At 43.2% G+C, this 17,937-nt stretch overlaps 1 protein-coding gene across 2 annotated transcripts in view; it reads right to left on the bottom strand.

Moving 5' to 3' along the window:
- The window catches only part of CLIC5 (chloride intracellular channel 5), a 264,527-nt gene that overhangs the window by 4,353 nt on the left and 242,237 nt on the right, over positions 1 to 17,937 (bottom strand). For both annotated transcript variants that reach the window (XM_033937344.1, XM_033937346.1), the window contains exon 5: positions 1,723 to 1,904. In XM_033937344.1, coding sequence (XP_033793235.1) covers positions 1,723 to 1,904 — 182 coding nt within the window. The remainder of the gene's footprint in view (positions 1 to 1,722; positions 1,905 to 17,937) is intronic.

Below are 17,937 nucleotides of genomic sequence, written 5' to 3'. Positions count from 1 at the left end.
GTTACCACGACGAGTGGAATAAACCACCTGCTCAATCACAGTACATTGTAAAGATCCAAAATCATGACAGAACTCCATGCTTTAATCCCCCAGTGTGGCCTGTCTGTAATCCCAATACCCTTAAGGGGTCAGAGGAATCTCAGCTTGAGACCCCCGCGGCATATGGAGCATGGGTGTTCCTCAGCTGACCATCCAATGCATTAGGAATATTAAGACACATAAAGGCTTTTTAATCCAAGTCGGGAAATCCAAGATGGCCATTGCAATAGTGATTTTGGCTCTAAAAACATCTCAGGAGAGTTGAATCAAAACACAAAAAATTGGGGGGGGGTTAAAGGTGGGGGACCCTCCCCCCAATCTAGTCCCAGAAATGTTCTAAACTGTAATTTGTAGACACCCTTTCCCCCTCTCCACCCCAATTTCCCTAGCCCCGCCCATAGGTCCGCCTAGTTACGCCCACCCCTGCCCTAGCCCTGCCCCTACTGTCTGCTCTTGTCCGGCAGGAAGGAAGTCTGCACATGTGCAGCCACTACGCAATGACATTGCGTGATGGCCGTGCATGCGTAGCCTTCCTCCCTGCTCGACACAGCTTTTCAAAACCCAGACAAAGAGCCTCAAAAGGAGGCCATGTCCGGGGAAATCCAGACGTCTGGTAATCCTAACAATAGCCAGTACTCACTTGTGCCTGCTTGTGCTGGGACTGCTTAAGATGCAACTGCAACTGTAAAGGAGAGAAGACATCTGCCTCAGGCCAGCACAAAATTCCGATGCTTGCTTCTTCTAATTGCCAGCCGAACCAAAAAGGCAGGCTGAGATCTGCACCCCCTACAGCTCCTCTGGCATCGATGGGGGGAGGGAACTATGCAGCCGGCTCCCACTCTGGCCCTCAGGATCAACTTGGGGCTACACAGCCTGAGCTCAAGCCCCAGATAAAATTCAGGGCAAGCTTTGCTCTATGGGGAACAGTTCCCAAGCTTCCTTAACTGTTAGAGCAGGCTGGCTAGGCAGGTCGCCTGAAAACAGAGAAGCTTACTAGCTACAGACTTGTTTGCCATGAGCCTGTGTCTTCTTGCAGTCAGAACTGTCTCCGGAGCACTGGGAACCTCTGCAGCACCGAAAGCCTCAAAATCCAGGAACAAAAACACAAAAAATAAAACAAAAATGTCAGAGCAGATCAGATACCTTCTGAACACGCTTGCAAAAGGAAAAAAGTGAGGGGCTACAGCACAGTCCACTGAGGAAGGAGGTGGAGCCAATGAAAATGATTGATGCCTTCTGCAAGGAACACACGGTATGAGGGTGACTATCCAACTGTTCAGGACCTCTACACCCACTGCACTTCTATAATGAGCATGGATGAGGCAGGTTCTGAATGCCCCAAAAGCCCAAGAAGTAGGATGAAGGCTACCAAGACAAAAACAGCGAAGTGATCAAAAAATTGGCTGACTTTAAAGCAAAAATCCGGGTCCTATATAGCTTTAGTTTAAGTGTACAACAGGAATTTTATTGTGTCTTTAAAAAAATTCCTAAGGTCACCCAGTAGAAATCATGGCTAAATTGAAGCCATGGACATTCACACGAGCTGAGGAACTAATAATGTACAATCTGAGCAACTGAACGTATTTTATTACAAAGACATAAACTTTGGAGATAGCTCTATAATGAGCCATGTCATCTACCACTTAAGACAGGGTTGGCCAGTAGTCAGCATGACCTTTTTACCTTGACAACGTGAAGCTTGGGTAGCAGATTGCAGTCAGCAAGGGTCAGCTCATCTCCATCCAGGAACTTGCGTTTAGAAACTTTTTCTTCCTCCCTGCTATTCTCATCGATCTCTTCAGACAGTGGAGTGTCCAGATAATCATCCAGCTTTTTTAAAGCCTTTGTCAGACCTTTCTCCAAGTCTTCATCAATAAAAGAGAACAAATTACTGATTAGAAAAAAAAAATCTCCCTCTTCCTCACTATTACAATACATAGGCTAGTCTTAACATTCTTCTCATAGATTAGAGCTCTGTGCTGTCAAGCAGGAGGTTGAGATTCACTGCTTGTCTCAAATTCCTCTTCATTGGCACAGACTGGTATCAAGCCCCTCACAATCACTTGACAGGTCAAAATGATTATTTAATGCTCATGGAGTTGCTCGATGTGAGAGTTATACTGTATTTATGTACTGTATGTTTTGTTAACTGTTTTGTTTTATGGAACTAGACACCAGTGATATGGCTTTTATATATTATACTGCATACTGTATGCTTAGATTATTGTAATGCCCTATAAAATTACATTACATTACATTAATGGCTTATATTCCGCCTGTACCTTGCAGTTCTAAGCGGATTACATCAAAAAGATAACTGGACATTTCCAGGAAGAGAAATACAATTAAAGACGTTGGACCTAGTACATCAAAAAGATAGCTGGACTTTTCCAGGAAGAAGAATACAATTAAAGGCGTAAGGTCTAAAACAATTTTGAAGAGAGGATGCTAAGAGGGGGCGAGAGGTGAAAAGGAAGGGGATAGGACATTTGGGTGAATTTCTTGAATAGTAGGGTCTTGATTTCTTTGCGGAAAGCCTTGAGGTCAGTTGAAGTTGTCAGTAGGTTGGTGATGGTGGGGTCCAATTTAACTGCATATGTTGCTAGTAAGTTGTCATACATCTTTTTGCGTTTAGTTCCTTTAAAAGGGGGGTAGGAGAAAGGGGATTGGGTTCTCCTCTGTCTGGTTGAGAGGTTCCTGTTTAGACGGTTGTTTAGGTGGGTGGGTGCCGTTCCGTTTAATGTTTTGAATAATATGCAGTATAGTTTGAATTGGACTTAGAGGCTAGAAAGTTGATACAAGATACAGCTGTCAAATGTCTGTCAGGAGTGTGTAAGTATGATCATGTTACCCGTTCAGTTAGTCAGCATTGGCTTCCCATTCTGAGCAGATGTTAAGTTCAAGATCTTGCTGCTGGATCATCAGATATTTTACACTGGTTCTCTGGAATTTCAGCTAATCATCTTTTTCTCTATATTTAAGCCTGATCATTATGTTGGTTATTCCCCCTCCCCCATTCAAAATTCAGCTAGATCATATTCTTCTCTTTTCCTACTTAGCACCTTCCTTATGGAATTCTCTTCCCTTTGATCTTAGAGCAGAACTTTCTTATCTAAAATCATATGGGAAAAACATTCAGCACAAGGGGATCCTACACTTCCTCATCTTTGCAAAAAAAAAAAAAAAACCCCAACAACAAAACGTGAAGAAGAATGCTATGTTGGACAGTCAGGATATATGCTATATTATGAGTAGGCTCAATTTATATCAATACCACATTAAACACTATGGGGCTCGTAATCAAAAGAGAAAAACATCCAAAAACCGGCCTAAGTTGGCACTTGGACGATCATAAACGAAAGATGTCCAAGGGCTGATAATCGAAACGGGTTTTGGACATGTTTACAAACAACTTAGGCCTTCCCAGTGCCGCTGAACGACCAGAGCTAAACGGGGTGTTTCAGGAGGAGTGTCGAGGGCGGGATTTGGGTGGGATGTGGGCTGTGCTAGACTTAGTCGTACTGAATGTATAACCAAAAGTTTTACAACACAGCCTAGACGGAACCTGGACGTTGTGACTTAGGCCATTTAAAACATGGTCTAAGTCACAAAAACCTATATAAAGTGACCAGATAAGCAATGCAAACACATAGTACAGACCCCCACACACTACCCCAGTGATCACCGACCCCCTCCCTAAAAATCGTAATCACAACTTTAAATATCTGCCTCCAGAACATCAGCACCTGGCAGCCTGTCATAGGACAGGCTAATAGAGCTGCACAGAGGCGGCTTAAGTCGTCTTGGGGGTGAAACATGTGCACTACCCAAAAACCCCCAAAATCCTTTTGTACTGCCATATAAGTGGCTCCTGCAGCCATAAGGGCTATTGGGGTTGTAGACAGGTGGGTATAGTACGTTTGGGGGGTGTTTTGGGGGGCTCACCATGACTTATAAGGAAGCTATAGTAAGATGTTTATGGGGCACCCTTTTTGTGAATTTCACAGCAGTGCCCTGTAAGGTACCCCACTATTCAGGTGCCATGTCTGGGTGTCCAGTCCATCACTTTTCTGACCCCTCCCACGTCCAACAGGGCTTGTTCTAGGTGTTTTGGACTTGGCCGGAAAGTTGGACAAAAATGTGGTATAAAGATGGATGATTTATTGGCTTGGACGATCAGATCGGCAGGACGTATAATTAGACGATTTTCGAAATGAAAAAAAAGTTGGATGATGAAATATTTTGGCACCCACCAGATGGGACTTATCAAATATCTGGGTTTCCTATCACATTATAAACCATAACATTATACTGCCTTGACACCCTCTGATCACCCATCGATCTCTCACTGTTTCTCACCCCCCTCCCTACCAATTCCTACTTATCCCCCTGCTTTTATGGGGATGCTTTTATGATTCACATATATTTTCTGATATCTGTCGTCATTTGCTTATTGCTGATCTGAAGAAGATATTGCCTTCGAAAACCAGCCAAAAATGTCTTTATTTTATTTGAAAGAAGTGGTATGGTAGCCATATTAGTCCACTTTTAAAGGTAATAATTAGAAATGAAACATTTCTTTTTATTACCCTATTTAAAATTTAAAGCCACATATGCACAAACAACATACCCAGCAATCCACATGCAAACACACACATTCCTCCAAGAGTCTACCACTCTAACAAGGCTCACTTTACCATGTCTTGTCACACCTATTTTATTTACCATATTTTTTGCTCCATAAGACACACTTTTCCACCCCCAAAAAGGGGCTGCTCTGCAAGGAGAAAAAGCAACTGTCCAGCAAGAGACCGCGCTGGACCACCACCCATTTAAAAAGGTACCTGGGGGCAGGGGGAGGTGTATTCGCTGCTGCTTCCCAGCACCAGGCCATCTGGGTTCTACATGCGGGCTGCGGGCTTCCCAGCACCAGACCACCAGACGCACCTAAGAGTAGAGGAGGAAGAACCAAGAAAACCAAAATTCGGAACCATTTTTTTTCTTGCTTTTTCTTTCTCTATGGGGGAGGGTGCGTCCTATGGTCAGGTGCATCCTATAGAATGAAAAATATGGTATTTAAAAATTTCTCACCTGCTTAAACCTAAGTGGCTTACAAAATACAATTATTTTTTTTAAGTTCCAAAATGTTATTGAAATTTTATATAATAACCTAAATTAAAGCAGGAGAAACAAGTTGATCAAATTGCTCACAATATTATTAACACAAAGCTTAGGATATTAAGAAACAAAATCCTTGAAATAAACTATCTCTACCCACCCATCCCATTTGCAGAGAGTGAAAAACCAACCTCCATCTATCCATCCATACATACTGTACATTCATTTCCATTCTCTCAATATTATTCAACTATTATCCACAAATTCTTGTATAGGCACCCACAATAATCTGAATTTAGCTTTTTTGCTTCTCTTTTCCATTATGGCTGCCTTGTATTTTCCAATTAAACAAACTGAGTTCTACCAAAATTGAAAAGATAACAGGGATGCATTTTTTCCATGTTTTCAAAAAAGTTTGAATTGCTACAGCAGTAAGTATAGCTATTAGCCTTCTATGAATATTGATAATATCAACAGAAGCAAAGCGATTGAAGACCACTCCAGTATACGTTAAGGGAACATTTATATGTAATAACATTTGAATATGACTCCACACCTGTTGCCAAAAGTCATGAACCATAGGGCAATAGAATAACATGATCTTATGTTCCTTTTTCATGTCCACAAGACCAGCATAAAGAATATTCTGAGTTAATTTTGTTCAGTGGTTCCAGCCCTGACCTGGGAGACCCCCCACAGCAAGTTGGGTTTTCAAGATATCCCTAATGAATATGCATATAATGGAAGTGACAGGTATGCAAATCTCTCTCATGCATATTCATTAGGGATATCTTGAAAACCCGACTGGCTGGGGGTCCCGCAGAACAGGGTTGGGAACCACTGGTCTAACAGGAGTCCATACTACACGTCAAATCACAAAAAAACAGAGATTGTTTCATAGAAGCAGATTGTCAGCATCGGAAGCATTTAAGGAACATGAATTGCCATTGATCATCAGATATAGACACCATTAGTTCCTGTGACTATATGTTATGTAAACCATCAATGCTTCATTTTTATTGCTCCATATGTACCAGTATTTTATACCAGTTTGATGCTTCATGACCTAATCCCAATATTTTTTTACATATTGAAAGAGCATTAGGTTCTGGTGATTTTAATGGAATTCTTAAACTTATGATGGCATGCCGAAACTGCAATCACTTGAAGCTATGCAAAAATCTAACTTGGTGACTAGCATGTAATTTGAGAAAGACTTCAAGCTGCTCCTTTTACTAAGGTGCACTAGCGTTTTTAGTGCACGCACAAGAATAGCGAGCACAACACCAATTAGATTTTGCAGCCTAATGGACGAAGTAAATTTTGCTCTAATAAACACCACTTTGGCATTAGCCAATACATAGCTTGTCTCAGTATATAAGCACTATGATATCTGTAAAGATGAGGTAAATTCAATCCACCATATTCCTTAGTACCTAAGGTTTTAAAAGCAATCCTTGGTTGTTTATTTTGCCAAATAAATCTACTGATCTCTTTGTCCAATTCCTTATACAGTGCTGGTGAAAAGTAGATAGATTTGAAAAAATTTTATCAGAACATAAGGGCGTTACCCAGAAATTTAAAGAAATCTGGAGTCCATCAGATGATTTTGTAACACATGTTCAAGGTAACTGAAGTTGTCATAAATTAATCTATTTTACCAGATCTGATATTACAAGCTAAATACACTTCCAGTAAAGGGAGGGAGGATGGGCGGGAGGGATTATAAGATAGAGGGTTTATTCTAATATATATTTGTTACTAGTGTTTAAGCCCGTTACATTAATGGGTGCTAGAATATATGCCTGTCTGTCTTTCTTTATTTATGTCTCTCTCCCTGCTCCTGTCTCTTTCTTCCTTTCTTTCTGTCTCATACCCTGCTGCAATTTTTCTCTCTCTCTTTCCCTGGCACCCTTTGTCTGTTTGTCTTTCTTTCTGTCTCTCTCTGGTCCCCTGTCTGTCTTTATTTCTGTCTGTCTCTCTCCCTAGCCTCCTTTGTCTGTCTGTATTTCTTTCTGTCTCTCCCTCCCCCCCCCCACACACACACTTTCCTTTGCAGAAGCAGCAGTGATATTTCCCTTCCCCTCCAGATCCCTGTGAAGTAGTAGCAGCATTTTCCCCCACTCACCCCCCATTCCCTTCTCTCCCCCCCCCCCCCACCACTTTCCTTTGCAGAAGCAGCAGCGGTATTTCCCTTCCCCTCGAGGTTCCTGCTGAAGCAGTAAAAGCATTTTCCCCCACCCCCCATTCCCTTCTCTTACCGTGAGCTGCCCTGCTCCATTCGGCCCCTCCCCCTTCCCTTCCCGCGGGCTGGCCTGCTGCGGCTGAAGGTTTTTTTTCAGCAGCTCTTCTCACGATCTCCGTGGTGGCTGATCCTCATGTAAAGAGCAGCCTGCGATGGTGTCTGGCTTTAGCGAACCTCGCAGGCCGCTCTCCAACTCGGTAGCATGTTCCCTCTGACGCGATCGCGTCAGAGGGAACGTGCTACCATGTGGAGAGCGGCCTGCGAGGTTCGTTACAGTCGGCCGCGAACCTCAGCAGGCCGCTTTGAACAGGAGCGGTAGCGGTTGTTGCGGGAAGGGGTGGAGTCGGCGACGTGCAGGCTGCTGTGAACAGGAGCAGCAGCGGCGGCAGGACTATGAGCCCTCCTCCCGCCATCTGCCGCCAGCGCCGCTCCTGTCGCCCAATGCACCTAACTGGCGCATACGCCTCAAGCCACGGCCACGGACGGACACAGCACACATCAGGTCCCCACAGGAGATGAGCCGCCGCTGCTGACGGCCAAGGTAGGTGCTGCGAAGAAGGCTGGAGACTCACGCATGCGCACTCATGTGGCCACGGAACTACAGATTATGGAAGCACGCAAATAGGAGTGCGCATGCGCGAGTTAGCCTTTTATTATATAGGATATATAAGTGCTTTTATGAGATTAGTTTATTGTATTTGATTGCACTGTCTATATGTTTTTCAAAATCATTAAATAAAATAAAAGAGAAAGTGCTCAGACCTATTGTTCAATCATTTGGTTTCCTCGATTTAAAAAATGTTATTTGCAAACTCTTCTTCAAAAGGAACAAAACATTTCTTTGCAAAAGTTCCTCAGAGAAATAATATCTGTCCTCTCCAAATGTAAAAATATAATCTGCCTTTGTAACTTACAAGGGACCAATCCACCACATTCTACCCTAGGAGGTAAGCAAATAAAAACAATATAATTAGTTCAGGCCAGTAATGCCTTTCTCAGGGCAAATGACTGATGTCCATATGGGAACATGCTTCAGTCTGTGATCACTGACTGACTGCAGTTTATGTTAACTTAAGTGAAACAGTCTGAAAAGAAATGCGGAAAAAGGCGGAAAGTATTATATTGAAAGGTGGATTGTTCTGTGGTTAATTTTAGGTGCCAGTACTGAATAATTCTGGACGTCTTTCTTTCTTAAGGTTTACATGAAAGGCAAATGAAAAGTTAGACATGCTGCTGCAAATCTTATGTCATGTGACATCCTCAAACGTTATTTTGGAAAACATGAGATAGTTTAGCAAATAGAGGAGTTTCATTATTTCTCGCCAGTGGCGTGCAGTATTTATAGCAGGGGTTTCAGTAAATGAGCTAAACCAGGGATGACTAACCACAGTCCTCGCCAAATCAGACTTTCAGAATCTCCACAATGAATATGCATGAGATCTATTTGCATGCCATAGTGGCAGTGCATGCAAATAATCTAATGCATATTCATTGGAGAAATCCTGAACACCCGACTAGAATGAGGCTCTTGGAGACTGAGGTTGGACACTCCTGTGCTAAACAGAGCAAAACATACACTTAATCAAGGTTAATGTTCTCATTGTTTGTGCTGAATGATACCACGTCTTGGTGTCTTTATGAGAGTCACCTATAACATTTGCTACTTCTCCTTTTGACTTCTGTACTGATGTGAAGAAACTTAAGTTCTGTATCACTACCACCTGTCCAAAATCTGTCCTTCAAATTGACCCTATGTGGTGTAAAACTGCAAAGTCTATTAAAAATACTTTGAGCAATGCAGACTTTTGAGGCTGAAGAGGTAGATTATTGTGGACTCAAAAAAAAGAGGCAAAAGCAGATAGAAGCAGACCAGGGCTAGATTAAAGGGTAGGCCTAGCAGGCATGTGCTTCGAGCCCGAAAACATCAGGGGGGTCCACTGGTGTGGTGCTTTGACCAGTGCCGTTGTTATGGGAGGGCAAACAGGGCAGCTCTGGGCCCCACAGCAGGGGGCCCCCTGGTATGGGTATTTCTTCCCCTAGTAAGCCCATCTCTCTCCTTTCCCAACACCTTCGCGGTCGCCTTTCCATTTCAAAATCAACATGTTTTTTTTCAGATGGGCCCCGGCAACCATTTTCTTAAGTTGCAAGTGGCTGCTCGAACCAAAGCTTCCCCTCTGACGCAGTTTCCTGTTTCCACCTGGACGGCTTGCGTCAAAGGTGACGCTTTGGGCCAAGCAGCCGCTTGCAACTTAAGAGAACGGTTGCTGATGCTAGGTCTGTCTGAAAAAGAAAGCGTTGATTTTGAAATGGAAAGGCAACTATGAAGGTGAGGAGAAGGAGGGAGATGTGCCAACATGGGGAAGAGGTTAAGTGGTGCTTGAGGTTTATCTTGTGTCATCAGGAGTGTGTGAGAAAGCAGCAGCAGTGGGGAGGTGAGGGGGCAGGATAACTCGATGAAATTGGGGTGGATGGAGAGAGAGAAGGGGGCCGGATGCTTGAAGGAATTGGAGGGGGAGGGGGAAGAGAGAGAAGGGGCAGATGATGGGAGTGAGGAGAAGGAAGAGAGATAAGAGAGCAGACATTGGATGTCAGTCAGGAGGGGCGAGAGGGGGGAGTAGATGTTGAATTCAGGAAACGTCTAAAAACACATCTGTTTCTGAAATACTTAGGAAACCAACCTATACAATCCTAGCCCTCAACAAATGATCTTTAGAACTGTCAGTCACCAAGTCTATACTTTGTTGATTCCACTCTATCTGCAACATCTTTAATCATTGTAAACCGCATAGAACTTCACGGTCCTGCGGTATATAAAAAAATTTGTTATTATTAAATTTGTTATTATAATGGAAATGGAGAAAGAGAACACATACTGGATGGAAGGAGGGGATAAAGAAAAAGGGCATATGCTGGATAGGGGAAAGAGGATAGAGTTAGTGAGATACTGGAGGGGGGTGAAGGAAAGGGGAGGCAAACTATGGGTAGACACAGTGAAAAGAGGATTGGATAGTAAGAAAGAATTTGATTTAGATGGAGGCAGAAAATAGAGAAGGAAGATCGGGGAAGAAAAAAAAATGGAAGAGAGAGATGCCAGAGCATGGGGGAAGGGGGAAGGAGACAGAGATATCAGATCTAATCAGATGAAGAGAAGAGAAAGATGCTAAAAACCACAGGGGGGAGGGAAGGAGAGATGGAAGGAGAGAGATGCCAGACCATGAGGTGAACAGAGGGAAGAAGATGTATGCCAGGCTAATGGGGGGAGGGGGAAGAGAGATGGAAGGGGAAGGTAGATAGTTTCTGGAAGGGGCAAACAGTGGATGGATGGAAGGAAGAGAATGACGAGAATGACAAGAAGATGAGGAAAGCAGAAACCAGACGACAAAAGTAGAAAAAAATTATATTTTATTTATTTTTTTGCTTTAGGATAAAGTAGTATTGTAGTGTGTTGATAAATGTTTATAAATAGAAAATGGAAATAAGGTGATCCTTTAACTGGACTAATTTTAAGACATTTTTAACTAACTTTCAGAGGCCAAATTCTCCTTCCTCAGGTCAGGATAGGAGACTGTAACAGCAGTATGCTTTACAGTCCTGAGGAAAGACGTTTTGAACTCTGAAAGCTAATCAAAAATGTATTAGTCCAATAAAATGGTATTATCTTATTTTCCATTTTTTGTTTTATTTTTATTTGTTATTTTGTAGAGTGATTGCTTATTTCTCTTTTTTTCAAATTTACATCTTCTATCTTTATATTTTGTACAGTATTTGGGGACATGCACCACTGTTTCAGTGGTGTTGCATTATAAGTTTCAAGTTTATTTTATTTTGATATATTGCCTATTGAGCTGTCTAGGCAGTCTACATACAAAATTAAAAGATTAACATAGTTGTTGAGGAGCTTAATCAATACTTATAATAGACATAGACAAGGTACATGAGGCAGGGGGAGATACTAGTTACATTTGAATATTAAAAAATAAAAAAGGAAGTGAGACAATTGGAAGGGCAGGACTGGGGGCCAGATTGGGGCATGACTCGGATGGGTGGGGATGGGCAGAACTGGGCAGGCCTGGGGGCAGGGCCATGGGTCCGGATTTTAGTTCCAGAAAATCTCGTAACCCTAAATAATAAAGCCAACAGATGTAACTTCTCAATGGCATAATTCAATCACTAAACTGAAAATAAAATCATTTTTCCTACCTTTGTTGTGTGATGATTTTATTATTCTAATCATCTTGTTCTGCTTTCCTCCATCTGTGCTCTTAACTCTGTTTCTAGGATTCCTTTCCATCTGCTATTTCTTTTTTCACCTCCTTTCTTCTTCAGTACCAAGCACAAGACAGGAAGTGATCTTTCATATTCAACTTCCTTCAGTTTTTCTGCCACATTCTCAAACCTTTCTAGCTTTCCCGCTGCCCTTTTCCTTTCTTGTCCCTTCATGTACAGTACATCTCCCCTCTTCCTTCCTACCTCCTCCCCTTCATATGCAGCCTTTCTCCCTCTGCCTGTCCTTCCATTCCATCCATGTCCATTTCCCCTTCTCCCTTCTCTTCCATCTACAGTATATGTAGTCTTTCCCACTCTCCCTCCTTCCCATCCCATCCAAATGCTGCCTTTCCCTGTTCCCTTTTCACCTTCTATCCAAGTGCAGCATCTCCTCCCTGCCCAGTTCTCTCTTTCATGTCCCACATCTTCCCTTCCCTTTGACAACATTCCTGCCCCGCCCCAGAGGTCCTACAAAGTTGTCTGATCAACAGTACTGCTTACATTAGGATCTCTCCAGTAGCTCCACAGTTTCTTTCCCTCAGCTGGTTTCTGCCCATGCAGCAACAGGAAGCTGACAAAGGTCCCCAGAGCTGGCCAGAGAGCCTGATGAAAGCAGTGCCAGCAGCTTGGCAAAGACACTTCTGTAGGGCTCGTGGGGGGGGGTCACAGTTTGTAATTACTTATTCCATTCTGGACAAGGGTGTATCTGTGTTCTGTGTGAATGAAAAAGACATGGTTTTCTGTTAGCATTGACTGTGCAGGATCAATTTGTACTAATCTGGCTTGTTTAGTTTTACAATGGGTGTATTATGTTCTAGTGCTCACTGCAGTGTTTAAGATGCTGCCTTTCCTAGTTACACCCTTGTTGTGTGGCTCGTGGATTATTACTAAAAAAAAAATTTTCATATAAAGGAGGGTGGTGTTAAAATATTATTGGCCCTAGATGTCAAATATACTAGGTACACCACTTACTAAATTGGAAAAAAATGAATAATTAATTTTCTGACAAGAAGAATAAATACAAAGCCTCTATTATTTGATTTTTCTGGATTGTAATTTGTAACCTGTGGGAATATGCATCTCTTCTCATATTTGACATAGTATAGAGGAAATGCATTTCTGATTTCTATTTTCCCAGTGTTCTACTGCATAGAAGGTTTGTCTTCCTGGGGTTTAGGTTTTGTCTGTATATTTGTATTTCTCATTTTTAGTTATTCATTGTGTATTTGTTAAGAATCTGTTTTGATAGCAGAGCAGCTTATGCTGTTTTCCACATATGAGGTGATGATGTATTTGTATTCTAGATCTCAGTGTAAAATGTTGCCTCTTCATAGACAGGGTTGTTGTTTGAGCTCTTTCAGTTCTGTAATAGCATGACACACTTGATTTATAGGTTCTAAGTGTGTTTTTGCAGGACACTGTGGCCATTAGCGTAGGAGTTTGCTGCTTCTCAGTACACTGGACTTTTGTGGTATCTCAGTATGAGGTGAGCTCTCCATACCTTCAAGTTCAACAAAATGTAAGACTATTTATTTTTTGTTGGTGGCCGAGAGAGGTAGGATATTGGGCACCCCAATAAAAGTTGGCTCCTATGCTTGCAGTACATTTTCAATGACATCCTAAAGTCTGAACTGTAAAGTGAAGTGTGATTTTTCATCACTGGACAACCATTTATATCTGAAGAATGTATGAGGAAGTTTCAGTCTAGCTGTCTAGTATGACTTCTGCCTACTTGCCAGCTATCAGACATTTCAGTTCAACAATGGCAAACAATGAGTGTTTCTAGAATCTGAGAATTCTTAATAGCTATGAAACCTATGAGTGCTCGTGGCCTGGATTCTACAGATGGTGCTCTGGTGACCCCTAGTGTTCTAATGAAAAGCCAACATCAAATCCTCTGTACATTTAGGGCTCTTTTTACTAAGCCACGTTAGGGCATTAACGCGCAGAATAGCGCACGCTAAATTGCCCCGCACGCTAGACGCTAATGCCAGCATTGAGCTGGTGTTAGTTCTAGCCGCATAGCGCGCGTTTAGCGTAAGCTAAAATGCTGCATGCGCTAAAAAACGCTAACGCAGCTTAGTAAAAGGAGCCCCCTACTCTCACCTCAGCTTTGTATAGAAAGATAATTACACTGGAGTCTATTTTCAAGAGCTAACCTGCTAAACTTCTGTTGAAAATGTCCACCTTCGCAGTAACTAAATTTAGGTCACAGCTCCTTAAATCTAGATACTTAAAAAATGGGCAGTTTGATCAAGAGACGAAGTTAGAAACTTCAAATATAAGTGCTTTCACCTGTAATCTGTTTCCCTCATCAGCAACGTGCATTGCCCCTGGACCCAAACACAAGAAGACAGAAGTGAATTTGGATTTAATTCTTACCTTTTTTTTAGTAGTAACTCAAGATGAGTCATCTGGAAATAGAGCAGGCCTTTTGCTGTTTCCAGAGCACTGGTCTTTGACCTGAGGGCTGCTGCATGAGCTGGGCAGGATGTATGTTTTTATGTCTTATGTATGTTTTTATGTCTATAATCCAAGTTTGTACTTGAGGGAATGGAGGGTTAAGTGATTTGCTCAAGTTTATAAGTGACAGTGGAATTTGAACCCTGGCTTGTCCCTAACATAAAAACATAAGAATTGCCGCTGCTGGGTCAGACCAGTGGTCCATCATGCCCAGCAGTCCGCTCACGCGGCAGCCCTCTGGTCAAAGACCAGTGCCCTAACTGAGACTAGCCCTACCAGCGCACATTCTTGTTCAGCAGGAACTTGTCTAACTTCGTCTTGAATCCCTGGAGGGTGTTTTCCCCTATGACAGACTCCGGAAGAGCATTCCAGTTTTCTACCACTCTCTGGGTGAAGAAGAACTTTCTTACATTTGTACGGAATCTATCCCCTTTCAACTTTAGAGAGTGCCTTCTCGTTCTCCCTACCTTGGAGAGGGTGAACAACCTGTCCTTATCTACTAAGTCTATCTCCTTTAGTACCTTGAATGTTTCGATCATGTCCCCTCTCAATCTCCTCTGTCCAAGGGAGAAGAGGCCCAGTTTCTCTAATCTTTCGCTGTACGGCAGCTCTTCCAACCCCTTAACCATCTTGGTCACTCTTCTCTGGACCCTTTTGATTAGTGCCATGTCCTTCTTCATGTATGACGACCAGTGCTGTACGCAGTACTCCACGTGAGGGCGCACCATGGCCCGCTACAGCGGCATGATAACCTTCTCCGATCTGTTCGTGATCCCCTTATTTATCATTCCTAGCATTCTGTTCGCCCTTTTTGCTGCACGGACAGCTTCATCGACTTGTCGATCAGAACTCCTAAGTCCCTTTCCTGGGAGGTCTCTCCAAGTACTGTCCTGGACATCCTATATTCGTGCATGAGATTTTTGTTACTGACATGCATCACTTTACACTTATCCACGTTGAATCTCATCTGCCATGTCGATGCCCATTCCTCGAACCTGATTATGCCATGTTGCAGATCTTCGTAATCCCCCCTGCGTCTTCACTACTCTGAATAACTTCGTATTGTCCGCAAATTTAATCACCTCGCTTGACGTACCTATGTCCAGATTGTTTATAAAGATGTTGAAGAGCATGGGTCCAAGCACTGAGCCCTACGGCACCCCAATGGTGACGCTCTTCCAATCAGAGTATTGTCCCACACTCTCTGTTCCCTATGCTCCAGCTAGTTTTTAATCCACATGAGTATTTCACCCTCGATTCCATGGTATGCAATTTTCCGAAGTAGTCGTTCATGAGGAACTTTGTCAAACGCCTTCTGAAAATTCAGATATACAATGTCGACCGGGTTGCCTTTGTCTATCCACCTGTTTACTCCCTCGAAGAAGTACAGCAAGTTCGTCAGGCAAGCCTTTACTGAAACCGTGCTGGCTGGTCCTCATCAGACTGTGTCCGTCAAGGTGTTCAATGATGCGATCCTTTATCAGTGCCTCTACCATCTTTCCCGGTACCGAGATCAGACTCACCGGTCTGTAGTTTCCCAGGTCTCCCCTCGAACCTTTTTTGAAGATCGGCGTAACATTCGCCACTTTCCAGTCTTCTGGGATCTTTCCCGTTTTGATCGACAGATTGGCTATTAGTTGAAGCAGTTCAGCTATGGTCCCTTTTAGTTCCTTGATGACCCTCGGATGGATACCATCCGGTCCCGGGGATTAATCGCTCTCAAGCCTTTCAATTTGCCTGCATACCTCTTCTAGACTGACTGTTAACCCTGTCAGTTTCCCGTTTTCACTTCTAGCATATAGCCTGATTGGTTCCGGTATGCTGTGTATATCCTCTTCGGTAAATACAGACTCAAAAAATGTGTTTAGTCTGTCAGCGATTGCTTTGTCCTCCTTTAGTGTTCCCTTTATTCCTTGGTCATCCAACGGTCCCACCGCTTCCTTCATGGGTCATTTCTCCTTGATATATCAAAAGAACGGCTTGAAGTTTTTTGCCTCATTGGCTATTTTTTCCTCATAGTCTCTTTTGGCCCCTTTTACTGCCTTATGGCACCTGTGTTGATGTTGTTTGTGCTTATTCCAATTTTCGTCTCTTTTTGATCTTTTCCATTCTTTAAACAAGGTTTTTTTTTGTCTCTGATCACTTCCTTAACCTCTACAATGAGCCACTCCGGTTCTTTATTCTTTTTCCTTTTTGATCCCTTGTTAATACGCAGTATATATAGATTTTGCGCCTTGGTGACTGTATCCTTGACAAGAGACCAAGCTTGCTCTAGAGTCTTTACAGTGCATATCCTCTTCTTAATCTTCTTCCCCATCATGCATCTTCTCCCATCGTAATTCTCTTTTCGTAAATTTAGCATCATGGCTGTCATTCTGGACCGATGTTTTGCCCCTATTTCCAGGTTGAAGTGGATCATATTGTGATCACTGTTTCCTAGGGTACCTTCTACTTCTACATCCTGTGCCGGTCCCCGCAGTTCATTTAGAATTAAGTCCAGAATTGCATTTCCTCTCGTGTTTTCCTTGACAAGTTGTTCTAGGAAGCAATTGCCTACAGTTTCCAGGAACCTGGTCTCTCTAGCACAGCTGGAGGTGCCTCTATCCCTTCTATCCCTGGATTGTTGAAGTCGCCCATAATAACTGTGTTGCCTCCCTTGCAGATGCGTTTAATCTCATCCATCATTTCTCCATCAATTTCTTCGGACAGCCCTGGATAGATGCCTATCCTCATTTCCGGTCAATTTGTTCCTGGAATTTTGACCCATAGAGACTCTAAATTATCCGTCTGTTGTGGCATGTTCTCTCCAGTAGATTCAATTTCCTCTTTGATGTATATGGCAATGCCTCCTCCTTTTTGAGTCACTCTGTCTCTGCAGTATAGTTTGTATCCCGGTAGTACCGTATCCCAGACATTTTCATCAGTCCACCATGTTTCTGTGATGCCGATGATGTCAACGTTATCCTTTTGTGCCACAGCTTCTAATTCACCCATCTTATTCCTAAGGCTCCTTGCGTTCGTGTACATACACTTGAGTTTGCAGCCTGTTCCTTTCTTGCATTTCCTTCCCTTTTGTGTCCCTTTTGGTCTGTCTTGTCTGCAATCTGGTGAGTCTTCCCCACTATCTTCCTGCACGGTATCCTCTAGGTATACCGGTTCCCGAACCATCGACTCTCTCTCTCGGTCGGCTGACGGCTTTCCCCTTCTTCCTAGTTTAAAAACTTCTCAACTTCTCTCTTGATGTAGCTTGCAAGTAGCCTCGTCCCGTCTCTGCTGAGGTGGAGTCCGTCCTTCCTGAATAGCTTGCTCTTCCCCCAGAACGTCGTCCAGTTGCGCACGAAATGGAATCCTTCTTTCTCACATCAGTACCACATCCACACGTTGACTGCTTGCAGCTCCATCTGCCTCTTCTTATCAGCCCTGGGTACCGACAGGATCTCCAAGAATGCTATCCTCTGCGTTCTGGTCTTCAGCATCATTCCTAACATCTGGAACTGGTCCTTCAGTACTTCCCTGTTGTAGTTCCTGTTGCTCACGTTGTTCATCCCCACATGGATCACCACCGCCATATCTTCTTCTTCCACACTGTCGATGATCCTGTCGATGCGGCTCACTATGTCTTCTACCTTGGCTCCCGGTAGGCAGGTCACCAGCTGATCCAGTCTTGCTCCCGCTATGTGGCTGTCAACTTGTCTGATGGTAGAGTCCCCCACAACGATTGCGGTCCTCTCTATCTTCTCTTGATTCTCCAGCCGCATGTCTGTGTCCCAGGTGTATGTCCATCTCTCCAGCCGTAGGTCCGTGTC

The sequence above is a fragment of the Geotrypetes seraphini genome, chromosome 3 (genome assembly GCF_902459505.1).
Source record: "Geotrypetes seraphini chromosome 3, aGeoSer1.1, whole genome shotgun sequence".
NCBI lineage: Eukaryota > Metazoa > Chordata > Amphibia > Gymnophiona > Dermophiidae > Geotrypetes > Geotrypetes seraphini.
This window is presented reverse-complemented; position numbering and strand designations above follow the sequence as displayed.